The 12181-nt window shown below is 39.9% G+C and overlaps 1 protein-coding gene across 2 annotated transcripts in view; it reads right to left on the minus strand.

The window, feature by feature from the left end:
• SGSM3 (small G protein signaling modulator 3) overlaps window positions 1-12181 on the minus strand; it is a 32711-nt gene that overhangs the window by 19241 nt on the left and 1289 nt on the right. For both annotated transcript variants that reach the window (XM_028747134.2, XM_077934951.1), the window contains exons 2-7: window positions 6156-6257; window positions 4708-4770; window positions 3543-3628; window positions 2255-2321; window positions 1202-1410; window positions 989-1096 (exon numbers count right to left, since the gene is read on the minus strand). In XM_028747134.2, the coding sequence (XP_028602967.2) occupies window positions 989-1096; window positions 1202-1410; window positions 2255-2321; window positions 3543-3628; window positions 4708-4714 (477 nt within the window). In that variant the 5' untranslated portion in view covers window positions 4715-4770; window positions 6156-6257. The remainder of the gene's footprint in view (window positions 1-988; window positions 1097-1201; window positions 1411-2254; window positions 2322-3542; window positions 3629-4707; window positions 4771-6155; window positions 6258-12181) is intronic.

Raw genomic sequence — 12181 nt, forward strand, 5'->3', positions numbered from 1 at the left:
TGAAGGAGGCACTCACAGCGCTATAAATGGCATCTCCCATTTTGCTTTATTTATAAAGTTGCCTCGTCTTCCCTAGTAGTTTTACAAAGTCCTGTCCTCTTCATTAGGTTGTTGGTGTTTGTCCTTAATGGGCTGAGAATCACTCATTAATCTAAGGGCAGATGTACCTCATATATTTAAAGCACATCTAATGGATGTTTAAAACACATGGCTTTTCCCAAACATTCATGGGAACTATAGTTTGTTAGGGATGCTGGAAATTGTGCCTCTATGAGGGGGAAACTACACTTTGCAGGATTCTTTGGGGAAAGTCATGTGCATTAAATGCGTGTTGGATGTACTTTAAATGTATGGTGTGAATCTGCCCTAAGAGTCTGAGGATTAAAAGTTAGGACTCAGTGGTGCTATTTGGAGCTTAAGACACACAACCTTGTATAGTGATCTCCAGACTAATTCTTCACATTTTGTTCAGTGTTTATATCCAATAGCAAGAGTCTGAGCAAAGCGCCTCATGAATACATGTTAGTGCATCAACAGAATAATATTTTATGCAAACTCTATACCTAAAGGGTAATTAGCTGCTGCTGAGTGGCAAGAAGATTTGTGCTGGCTGAGAGAGATTTTTACAAAGTTCTGTACCTAGACCTCAAAACTTCCTACTTTCTAATGATTGAAGATTTTATTCTTTTCCTTTTAGCATGATGGCAGCAAGTGTGCAACACCCCCACCCCTCTTTGTTCTACATAAACTTTAAATCCACAGAGGTGATGTGTGGTAGTAAATCCTTTCTTGGCCAATATCAGGAACATTGTGTGCCAATCCCTCTAAGCTCATTTTCAGCACTAGAAGAGAACTACCAACTCTGAGAAACTGAGTGGGTGACCCCCTCCTTCTCTCAATTGCTGCTCTTAATCTTCCCTTTCTTCCACCCACCTGATAGAGTGCCCTTTCTTGAGCCCCAAGAACTAACCCATGGCAAAGTACCCACTTGTTTGGCAGCAATGGTTTCATCATTTGAGCTGTTTTTCACAATTTCCCGATATGACATTTCTGAATTTCGCTTCTTCTGCAGAGCACCTGACAGTCTCATCCACAGCTGGGTGAAATGAAGGAAGGAAAGAAAGAAAGGGTTTTATAATTAAGACAGGAAACCTCACCAGGAGGCTCTCCTCCCCTTCATGATTAACCAGGAATGCTTCACCTGTGGCCTCATGCTATGAGGAATGCCAGCCAACACCAATGATCGCAGCTTGTCGGAACGTGGAAGTGTGACTTCTATCTTGTCCCAGGTGAGGTCCCCCACGTCATGGTTGTGTGTGAATTCCAAGTGGGCCTGCCATTTCAGCCTGTGCTGTGGCTCTTCAACCAGTGGGATCCCCAAGAGCTTGCTAGAGTTTGGCTCTGCGCCATCTGTAGCAAAGAACACCAGCTTTAGGTGTGGGGAAGAAAGTAGCAAGTAGCCTTCTACATCTGAAAAATAATAATTCCTTGAAAAGCTTGACTTTACAATCTAGAGAGTCAAAAATTCAGTTGTGCATGCTTGGGCAAGTGTATAACCAAGTTCCAATTCTGATCCCAAAGCATGCACAGACCACCACCATTGGTGATGTTGAAAAATCCACTCTGACAGTCCCTTATGAGGTATATGGGCACCAGCCAGTTGAAATTCAAACAGGGAAACGAAGGTGTTTACTTTTCCATTTGAACATTTGTATTCTGGCTCATATGAAATGCCTAAAGTGGCTAGCTGTCCTAATATTTATTATTTGCATATAGATTTCTATACCACGAATTCTTCTGAAAACAATGTACACAAATAATAATAATAATTTTATTATTGATACTGCGCCCATCTGGCTGTGCTTCCCCAGTTACTCTGGGCGGCTTCCAGCAGCTGTCCAGGGTTTCAGACTCTGCTGGTTTCAAGAACTTGAGCCCAGACAAACATGTAGATGGATTACAGCTTTAAAATACATATGAGCAACACCCTGATCCTATCCTGGTTGTCACCTCCATGTCTTTTCAAGAAGGAAAAGCTGCTGTTTACATACATGTGCACTGTTCCTAAATGACACGTTACCAAGAATGTTATCATGTTAGTAAAGCCTGAAGTTAATTTCTTTAGAGGTCAACTGCTTTCAAAGCACCACCAGAATCAAGAGTTGGAAAGAGACTGCTGGGAATAAGTGACTTCTGAAGCAGAGCCCCAGGGAGATCTTGTCACAAGTTACACCACAGAAATAAAAGGCCTTGCCTTCTTTGTCTACTCGGAAACCAAATTCATCATACCGGAACTCTGGCTGTTCAACAGATTCTTCTTTCTGGAAAACCGAAGAAAAGAATTGCTTTCCATTCTTTGCCACTAGGTGGTACAACACTTTTACACACTGCAGGTATCCAAAATAAAAATGGGAGCACTCTATGCATTTGTGCTGTACTCTTATAGCCTATATAAATAACTTCCACAGTAAATCTAGGAAGAACGTGTTGGGAAGATATTTCCACTGGAGATTTTTTGCCTTGCTTCTCCCAACCTTCACCCCTTCTCATTATTTAAAAGGCATCAAAATCCTACAGACTGATGATTTGGTCACTCATTGGCTCAGTCTACATATTATTCTATGTGTACATATACTGTATGCACAGGAAATACTGCTCCCATTTATGCTTCTCCATGTGTGTGCATCCTTAGCAATGCTTGTCACAACTACTCTTCTAGTCTAGACACAATTAATACTTCGAATTCTGTACTGTTTAAACCACTTAAGCACAATATTGTCCCAAAGTCTAACATGCTAAGATTAGTACCAAAGCTGTCCCAGTTTCTTTTGGATGTAAAGATCTACCACAGAATTCCTGATTCAACCTGGGGATTGCTGTTAATCCAGATGGCCCCAGAAAGCATTTGTCAACCTAACCCTGTTGCCTTTGAATGCGAGTTTTGAGCATCACCAAGCAGTTGTACATATAACAGTGCCTGTCATGCAAGCAGCTGCTCAGCTGGAGTCTTATTTATTTTATCAGTGTAAGGGTTCCTTCCTGGCAGCCTTTATCCCAATGGACTCTATGTTTCACAGCTGATTTTTCATTTTATATGTTGTGCCAGGCACATGCACTTCTAATTAAATTTGTAGGCTATTCATGTGTGAAACCTTTGGCAAGGTCTCAAGAGCGTGGCTTCCACTACCCAGTCTTTTTAAAAGGGTATACACAGCCACCAGAAGTATTTTATACCCTGGCTTCTTTACCCAAATGTAAGACATAATGCAAGATCAGACATAATTTGTGTTTAGGTTACCAGCTAATAAACTATTAGAGTCAGGCTCTATATCAGATTTTGCCAGCAGTGCCAATTTACCTGGGAGCTCCATTCATGCTAGAATGAATGCAGCTGCTGAACCAGCAATTAATTGCCACAAATGCCTAGAAGGGTACTTGAAGACACACACAAACATTCATAATGTACACTACTGTTTACTATTCAACAATGAAAGAGAAATTAGGTGCAATATTTATTATTTCACTTTGCCTTATAGTAGTACCTGGGCATATTTTGCCAAGATCTCCTGAGGCCATATGCTGGGTGTGAGAGCAGAGAAGGGCCCACCAGCAGTAGGGGTACAGCTTCCTATATGTAAAAACATTACAAACATACACAACAATGGAACACAAGGGACAGGAAAGTCACACTAACACTTCTGTGATTAGCCAGTCCTAAAACACTTCACGAGACTCTGTCCCCAGTTTTGTGCTATTAAAAGTCCAGAAATCACCATAAGCAAACTGTGGACACATGGAAACATGGAAAAGCAACTGAATTATGCAGGATAGCCCAAGTAACTCAGATATGTATATAGGATTAAATTCATTTTTCACAAGCATGGGAATAACTATTGTTCTAGAAGGGGTGGGGGGAACAGATGGAAAATTCCTCTGAATATACCATGTGAACCCCAATTCTTCTCAAACCTTTGAAGTGCTAAATTCTAAATACACTTATTTCAGCGCAGCTTCTTACTGTCTTCTTTTATTGGCAACCAGGAAAGTATTCCTAATGTATTAGTTAGGGGCATTGTAAACCAGTCATGGCCTTGCTAGAGATCTTTACTCAGACCCAGACTTTCTGCAAGCAGAAAAGCTACTCATACTATGGGGTCTTTGTTCCCCTTTCTTTTCCGACCCATCCCAAAAAGCTGCTTGTGAGGGTTAGGGATACCTTCAGAATGGCACAGGAGGGAGTACAGAACACAGCGGGAGGGGAGAAACTGCAAGAATCCAACCACTGACACATTCAAGCTTCTTCCTCATTGTGCATTCCCCCATCTACTGCAATCTCCCATACTCCATCCCTCCTGAGCAGCTTTGGGGGGCAAAAGGGACTGCAATAGGGAGGAAAAGGTGGGAACAAATGGCCTTCCACTCAAAAATCTGGATCAAGTCAGTGATTTACATATTCTGTTCTTGTAAATATGGTAGTGTTAACTGAGTTTTCTGTCTGAGAGCTAGAGAAAAGTAAGTGAAAAGATGCCTGTGATTCTATGTGTCCAATCTGATGAGCAGCCTCTCTGAAGTTTCAAAATACTACATGACACATGTAGCTAACTGGAATAAAGTTAACAACACTGGTATGGTTGTCTTGGTCTTTTCTTAAAATTGGAAGGATTTTGATAAAGTATCAAAATTACTAATAATTGATTAAGGGCTTACCTGACATGGTGGCAGTGGAACGTGGGCAATGGTGGCTATTTTACTCTTCAGAAGGTCACTGCCCTGTTACAACATAGATGCAGGCATAACACAGAAAGAATAAAGCAATTAATATTGGGACCAACAAACTATGCATAACAAGTATAGTTTATTCACAGTTAGCTGCTCTCTAATCAGAACCAACACTAGTTAAATCAATCCCTACCAAATAAACTTATTTCTGTGTTCCAAGAGTAACTCTATGTCAGGAGTCAACACATAAAGGAATCCATTCAAGTGTAGGAGATGAAGTATTGGACTTCAAATGTCTGCCCAGCTATCTTTACAGAATAACCCTGGGTATGTTTACATCTTGGTTAGTGTAATATATACATGCAGGCCCCACTTATCAAAGGCAATGTGTTCCCTGGAAACCGTTTGTTAGGCGAGAGTTCGCATAACAAGTCCACGATTTACATTATTTCTTTTGGAAATATTTCTAATGCAGGATGTGTCTGATCTCCTTTCCCCATTTCTCCATGGTTTCTTCCTGAAATGGCTGCAGTCCATCAGCAAAAGAGAGACAAATAAAAACAAACAATTTTATCCAATCTCTCCTGCTCCCATCTCCCTCTGTCCATTGTTTCTGTCTGAAAACAGCTGCCTCCAGACAGCAAAGCACAAACAAGGAAATAAGGAAACCAAATGTTCGGATATCTGAATCTGCAGTGCATATAATGAAGTTTGGGCATAATTCTTTATATGTAGATAAGGGAATTTTAATATAGTAAATGTACAGATAGCAAGGCCTGCATGTATATGTTTGTCCTAGCACACATTATGTCTGATCTTGCATTATGTTTGTCCTAGCACTTAAACTGCTGCTGGTGTAGTTTTCCAGCATTATGGGGCAGGTCTAAATGTTAAGCTTTAAATTAAAAGTAACAGAATGAGTATAGCTTCCTATAATTAAAGCATGAAGATGGAAGTATTGACAAGCAGGATATGGTAGCATTTAATTTAACGATTCAGTTACACAAGTCTAGCTAAGGGAGTCACCATGACACTTTATGTCCATTTCATCATTATCATCATCATCATCATCATCATCATCATTATACCTCGCCCATCTGTCTGGGTCTCCCCAGCCATTTTGGGCAGCTTACAGCACACAAACAATGTAAAACATTAGACTTCAGATTTTCAACTCCAACCTTTCCAGAGAAATGTTAACACAATTGACTGTCTCTGTAAAAATAATATATGGTGTTCCCTACACAGGTTTCCCTTGACAGCTAGTAGTTGGTATATGCCAGGGGTGGAAACCTGTGGCCCTCCATACACTGCTGGACTTCAGCGCCCAACAGTTGCAACCAATGGCAAGGAATTATGGGAGGTGCAGTCCTACATCACCTGGGGGGCCAACAGTTCCTCATTACTGGTGTTTACTATCAAATATAAATACAAACCTGACACAGTAGGCCTCAGAGGTTCACTGCTTGTTGCTTTTCCCAAGCAAAAGCAGACATTGCCGGGACTGAAATGGTTCAGAATCTCCACGCTGGAGGCTACTGCAAGAAACAAGTCAAACAGACCTTCACAAAGATGAGCAGTGACAATTCTTTTGTTTCTAAATTTGAAAACCTGTTCAAGTTTCACGATACTTGAACACACTTTCTTGATACAGTTTTCTCACCTCTCACTTTCACTCTTGAATAGCAGCAAGAAGTGAAAATCACAACTTGAATACAATATCAAAATGTTGTTACATTGGAAGACCTCTTGGTCACTAAGGGATTTGTATGGTGGCCTACTTACTCTTGGGCTTGATTTCCATTTTTCAGACCAGGAAATCTCAAGGAACTATTCCAAGGCAAGAATGAGAAAAAAATTCTAGAGAACCCTATATGTTCAAAGAACTACGTAAATTATTATAAATAATATGGTAGTCCAAGGCTGCCTAGACTATCATGTTCATAAATCAATTTTGCAGCATTCTACTAATCCTTGGCTCTGCTGCAATTTGGGGCTGCCTGCATGGTTCCTGAGCAGTATCTACAACATGGAAGAAAACTATCTAAAGTTTTGAGGTGACTGTCGGAAACATCATTTGAAAAGTTTTTTAAAAAACCTGCAGAAAATTAAACCAATGTTGGATGGAAATTTTTGGCTCAGTCCTAATTCATATACAGAGACACTTTTTCACTCCTATGAAGATCTATTATCATCATTATTACTAAAATTTGTTTACTGCCTTTCATCGGAAGATCATAGCATAGAAATACAAAATGAGAGTGCAAAATACATAATAAAACCAAAACCAAACAAAAAATCCATAATCCCCATCCCCCACACACATTTAAAAGGCCATGGGATGTTAATCAGCCAACGGCCTGGTTATAGAGAAATGTTTTCGCCTGGCACCTAAAGATATGTAATGAGGGCACCAGGCAAGCTCTAAACAGCTTGGGACACAGATATCTGCAAGAATGCCTTCTTGAATAATAGTTTGCCCATGTTTCAAGATCAGCAGATGAGTCCTCATCTGTTGAAAAATGCATTTGCAGTGGCAGCTCCTTTTATGTTGAGCTCCCTCCCTATCAAGGTGCATTTGGCCTCACCTTTGGCAGCTGCACCTTTTTTAGCAGGTGCCTGAAAAGGGAAGGATCTGATTGCTGCTATTAGCAATTGCACTACAGTGATTTGTTATGTGCTTATACGGGTTGTGTTATTTTATGGATTTCAAGCATTGATTATCAATTTGCCTGTTATAAACTGCCCTGTGACTTTTGCAGAGGATAGCGTAGCTAAATAGATACACTACTCAGATGTCTACTCAGAAGCAGTGGCGTAGAGTGGGGGGTGCAGGGGGGGCCAGCAGCACCGGGCGCAACATCTGGGGTTAGGGCAAATCCATGGGTTAGGGGGCGCAAATCCACGGGTTAGGGGGCGCAAATTACTTGCCTTGCCCCGGGTGCTGACAACCCACGCTACGCCACTGCTCAGAAGTAAGTCTTACAGAATTCAATGAGGCTTAGCCCCAGTTTTGTGGGGTTTAGGATTGCAGACTAACAAATCCATTGTCACAGACAAGAGTACTCCAATATGGAATGTGAAAGACAATATGTATCGGAGAAAGTCATATTGCCAAGGTCCTTTTCAGACTAAGGTAATAAAGGCAGTTATGTGAGAATTTCTTTCTCCTCTCAAATAACAGGCAGCCATGTCTAATGTGTTGCGTGATCACCAGCCCACTCCTCCTACCTATTCCCTCCCACCCCTGCACAGCTCACTAAACTTATTCATAAATAGCTGAATATTAAATAAACTGAACTAGGTGGGCAGGTTTTTCCTGCCTTTGGTTGCTATGGAGCATTCCTTAGCAACTGCTTTCAAGACCTGACAAAGAGGAAGAGATGCAGGCAAACACAGCACTGCTAAAGGAAAGTTGCAAAAGAGGGTGGATGAATCACACCTGGTGACCAGAAAGGGGCCATAAATTGGGATGCAAGGAAGGAGGACACTAAGTTATGGGAACCAAGCCAAACATCTAGGGTTTATACAACAAAGGTGTCAGTCTTATACTAAACTAAACTCCTTTCTCAAGCAGAGCTGTTCTATTAAGCTTCTACCTGTAAAAAAAATATTGATGGTTTTCATAAGTCTATTAAATATTTAGTGCTGCTTTTCAGAGCTGAAAAAAAAAAACAAGGGAACAACATTAATGCTATCTCAACTCTCTACAAAGATAAATATCAGGTCACTCCATTAAAAATCCTTCACATAGCTGGACACTAATGTCAACAGGTGATATCCAATGTTAGTGATAATCACTCAGTTTAGGTCTACCTAAATATGACTTAGTTGGTTATTTATTACCCAATGTGTTCCTACTTATTTAAGCGCCATCACATACCTAAATGCACTTCTGCAATGACATTTTATTCAGGTGAACAAGAGCCCAGGGCAACTAATAATTATCTGAAATAGTTTGGCAGCATAGTCAGCAGTACTGCTATAAACATATTATTTAACCAGGAGGTAAACCCAAGGTAACCCAACTTTGTTTATTAAACAAAGAATAACAAGTGGCATTACAAGAGCTCCAGCAAGGACTCTGCCTACAGAGACTGCCGACAAGGCCCTGTCATGTGATGAGAACTTTGAGACACATTTTAAGCAAAGGGTACCAAATATTAAGTTCTTTCATTCTTGCTACACTTTCGGAATGCGGGAGGGGAGATCCTAGAAGGCAACAAAATTAGTGCTGCATACTAGCAATGCAGAATTCTTATATATTTGGTGACAAAGTAATACAATATATTGGAAATATCTGCCAGGAGTTATCAAGGAATGTATAAGATGTTTTGGAGTTCACTATAGAGGTTATTTTGCTGAAGAATTGAAGAAATTTTATTTTTTTTAAAGAGCAACGCTTGACAATTTATTAGCAGAATCCAAAATTATTGCAAACATTTGTAAATGTAACCAAAAAAAGTTAGTGAAAGAACGGCCAAGACAAACAACTAAAACACATTAGTAATAGAGCAATAAATACAGAAATAAAGTCACAACTGATTTGTCTGATGCCAGGGGTACCAGAACATGAACAATGTTTGTGAAAGCAAAAACTATTGATGTTATAAAGCTGGTGGTTGTTTAGATTTTGTAGCCATTTTATGTAATTTTCCAGTTAGTTTTTTAGAAGATGATTTAAGGATAGTAAGTTTTAAAAAAAAGAAATATGAAATATTTCCTTAAAAATAGATCTTAAAAAGGTATTAAAATATAGACATGAGAGGCAAGCAACTGATTCACTATAGATTAACATTTTAATAGCCCTCAGTCTTTAGGTGTTTCCTAGAGTGAGCTAGGCCCATGCAAACAATAAAAGTTGTTCAACATGACACGTGGAATTTGTAAAAACTCAAGCTACGTAGCATGGTGAAAAAGGGAAGGTTATGTCAACTGAAGGAAGTGTTAAGGCCACTCCTTATACCTATTCTTATCCCATCTGTCATGAATGTCTACTTCTCTATTGTTTAGAGCTCCTCCCCATTCAGAAATCAAATATTAACTTGAAGAATTAATGCCAATTCTAGGTAAAGCATACACACCTGCAACAGGGCAGTAACAGATAAGAGAGGTAAGGGTAGGATCAGGAGAACATCTGTTGTGGTTTGATTTGTTAAATGAATATTTTTTCCTGAGGGTTTATTAAAGCAATATGCTAGTTACAGTGCATAAGGGATTTTGTATGAAGTTTTAAAGGGACACAACCAATGTGGATTGCTGAACATGTTTTCATATTTAACTCTACAGAATCCCACGTGTAACATGTCCCCAAGTGAGAAATGCTTAAAGTCAAACATCCCTAACTCCTGCAAAGAGACTTTTGGCACCTTCAATGACTCACGGATGTTCAGTCCCAAACATTACATTACATTTTGGCTTGTTATCTGGACAATAATATATTGCCTCACACATCACTACAATAGACTGTTGCAAAGCAAAACATGGGATAATTAAACAGAAAGCTGTAATTCTGTAATCAAAATAAACTACAGCAATTGCTGAAAATCAACTACCCTTGGTATTTTGGAAATACCAAAAATACACCACTTCAGAAGAACTTTCTCACATAAACTCAGACGTTTGTGTCCCTCGGACTCCAATGCATTTTCACTTCTCTAGTTTTCTTACTTAAGGACCTTTATAAAACCCTTTGTTTATTCTAATTCTAGGAACCCCTGAAATTGACCCTTATCCAAGGCACAGAGTTGAGCCCAATGCTGTGCATTTACAAGTGGAACAAACTTCACTTGTGCCAAGAGACACCTCCCCTTCCTCCCATTGCCCCGCAGTCCACTATGAGTTCCAAATCTGCTTAAGAGCATCCCCTAACCCTCCAGAGCAGTTTAGTGTAGGGGCGCAGTGGAGAAAAGAAGACGGGCAAGTTGCATTGTGAGAGTGCACAACACTAGATTCTATCGTAAGCAGCTCTTAAGGCAAGGAATACATCAATACAGAACACTTCCATGCATGGTTACCCAAAAATAAATCCTATTGGGTTCTATGAGTTTAGTCCCAAACCTAACCAGGTCTACTCAGAAGTAAGTACAATTGAATTTAGTAGGGCATACTCCCATTTAAGTGGGATTAACTGCATGTAGCATAGCAAGTCTACATTTACTTGGAAGTAAGTCACACAGAATAAAGAACAGCTGTTATGATACAGTTAATTTAACAGCAAGTCCAGCTGAACTCAATAGGACTTATTACTGGATAAACAGGCATAGGGTCGGTCTGTTAGAACTGAAAGAACACATGATTTGGTCACTTGCAAGCAATCAGCTACTTCAAAGGAGAAAACAGATCACATTACAAGACTGAGAACTAGAAAAGTTGAAAGAAAGGGAAACAAAAAATGAACAGGGAACATGCAAGGAAACAAACAAACAAATCTAATCATGAATGCTTTGAGGGGGGGAAATGAGTCAGAAAACTGCAGTGTGGCCCTGTGAGTCATCAAAGCACAACAATTAATCTTTCAATGAAATATTAAAAAATACTGGTATCACTCCAGATGGAGCATGCCCTTTTTATAAAATGAAACTGCCATCTACAACAGCACCTGGCATTAGTTTAGGTAATCAGTGTAACTTAAGATAATGAAACTCAGGCTTATGAGATTCAATATCCTTGATCTGGATTTTTTTTTCTTCCAGTAGACTGATTAGAATTCGTAATGTGGGTACAATTCTGGCAAGTTCTAAACCTCAAGCTACGTACTTGTAATAGGATCAGCGATATCCCAGAGTGTCATTATAGTGAATGGAGGGCACAAAAAGGGAGGAAAGCCTAGGCAAACAAAGTAGTTACAGTGGTACCTCAGGTTACATACGCTTCAGGTTACAGACTCCGCTAACCCAGAAATAGTGCTTCAGGTTAAGAACTTTGCTTCAGGATGAGAACAGAAATCAGGCTCCGGTGGCGCAGCAGAAGCAGGAGGCCCCATTAGCTAAAGTGGTGCTTCAGGTTAAGAACAGTTTCAGGTTAAGGACAGACCTCTGGAACGAATTAAGTACTTAACTTGAGGTACCACTGTATGTACAAACAGGAATTTGGTTGGGAGAGGGGAAGACAGAACAAAACCTGCCTCAAAGCACCAGTACACACTGACTGAATATGCATTTGGGACAGCCCTGTGCACAGAACAGTGCTAAAGGAATAGAAGATTTTGCTTTATGGACTGTTGTATTAATTGAAACCTTGTTTCTCCATATACCCTTCTAGAAAAATTGGATAGGATATAAACATGTTAGAAGAGGAAAGTATTAATAGATGGACACAAAAGCTTCAGAAACAGGGGAGATATAATTAGAGGAAAGAGAAAAGCATTGCACAGGATGTTCTATGTCAAGCGACACCTGACAGTGCCATCAAGTGGGACATGTGTGAATGCAATAGAATTATTCTAGGTTACACATGCCCT

The sequence above is a fragment of the Podarcis muralis genome, chromosome 10 (assembly GCF_964188315.1).
Source record: "Podarcis muralis chromosome 10, rPodMur119.hap1.1, whole genome shotgun sequence".
NCBI lineage: Eukaryota > Metazoa > Chordata > Lepidosauria > Squamata > Lacertidae > Podarcis > Podarcis muralis.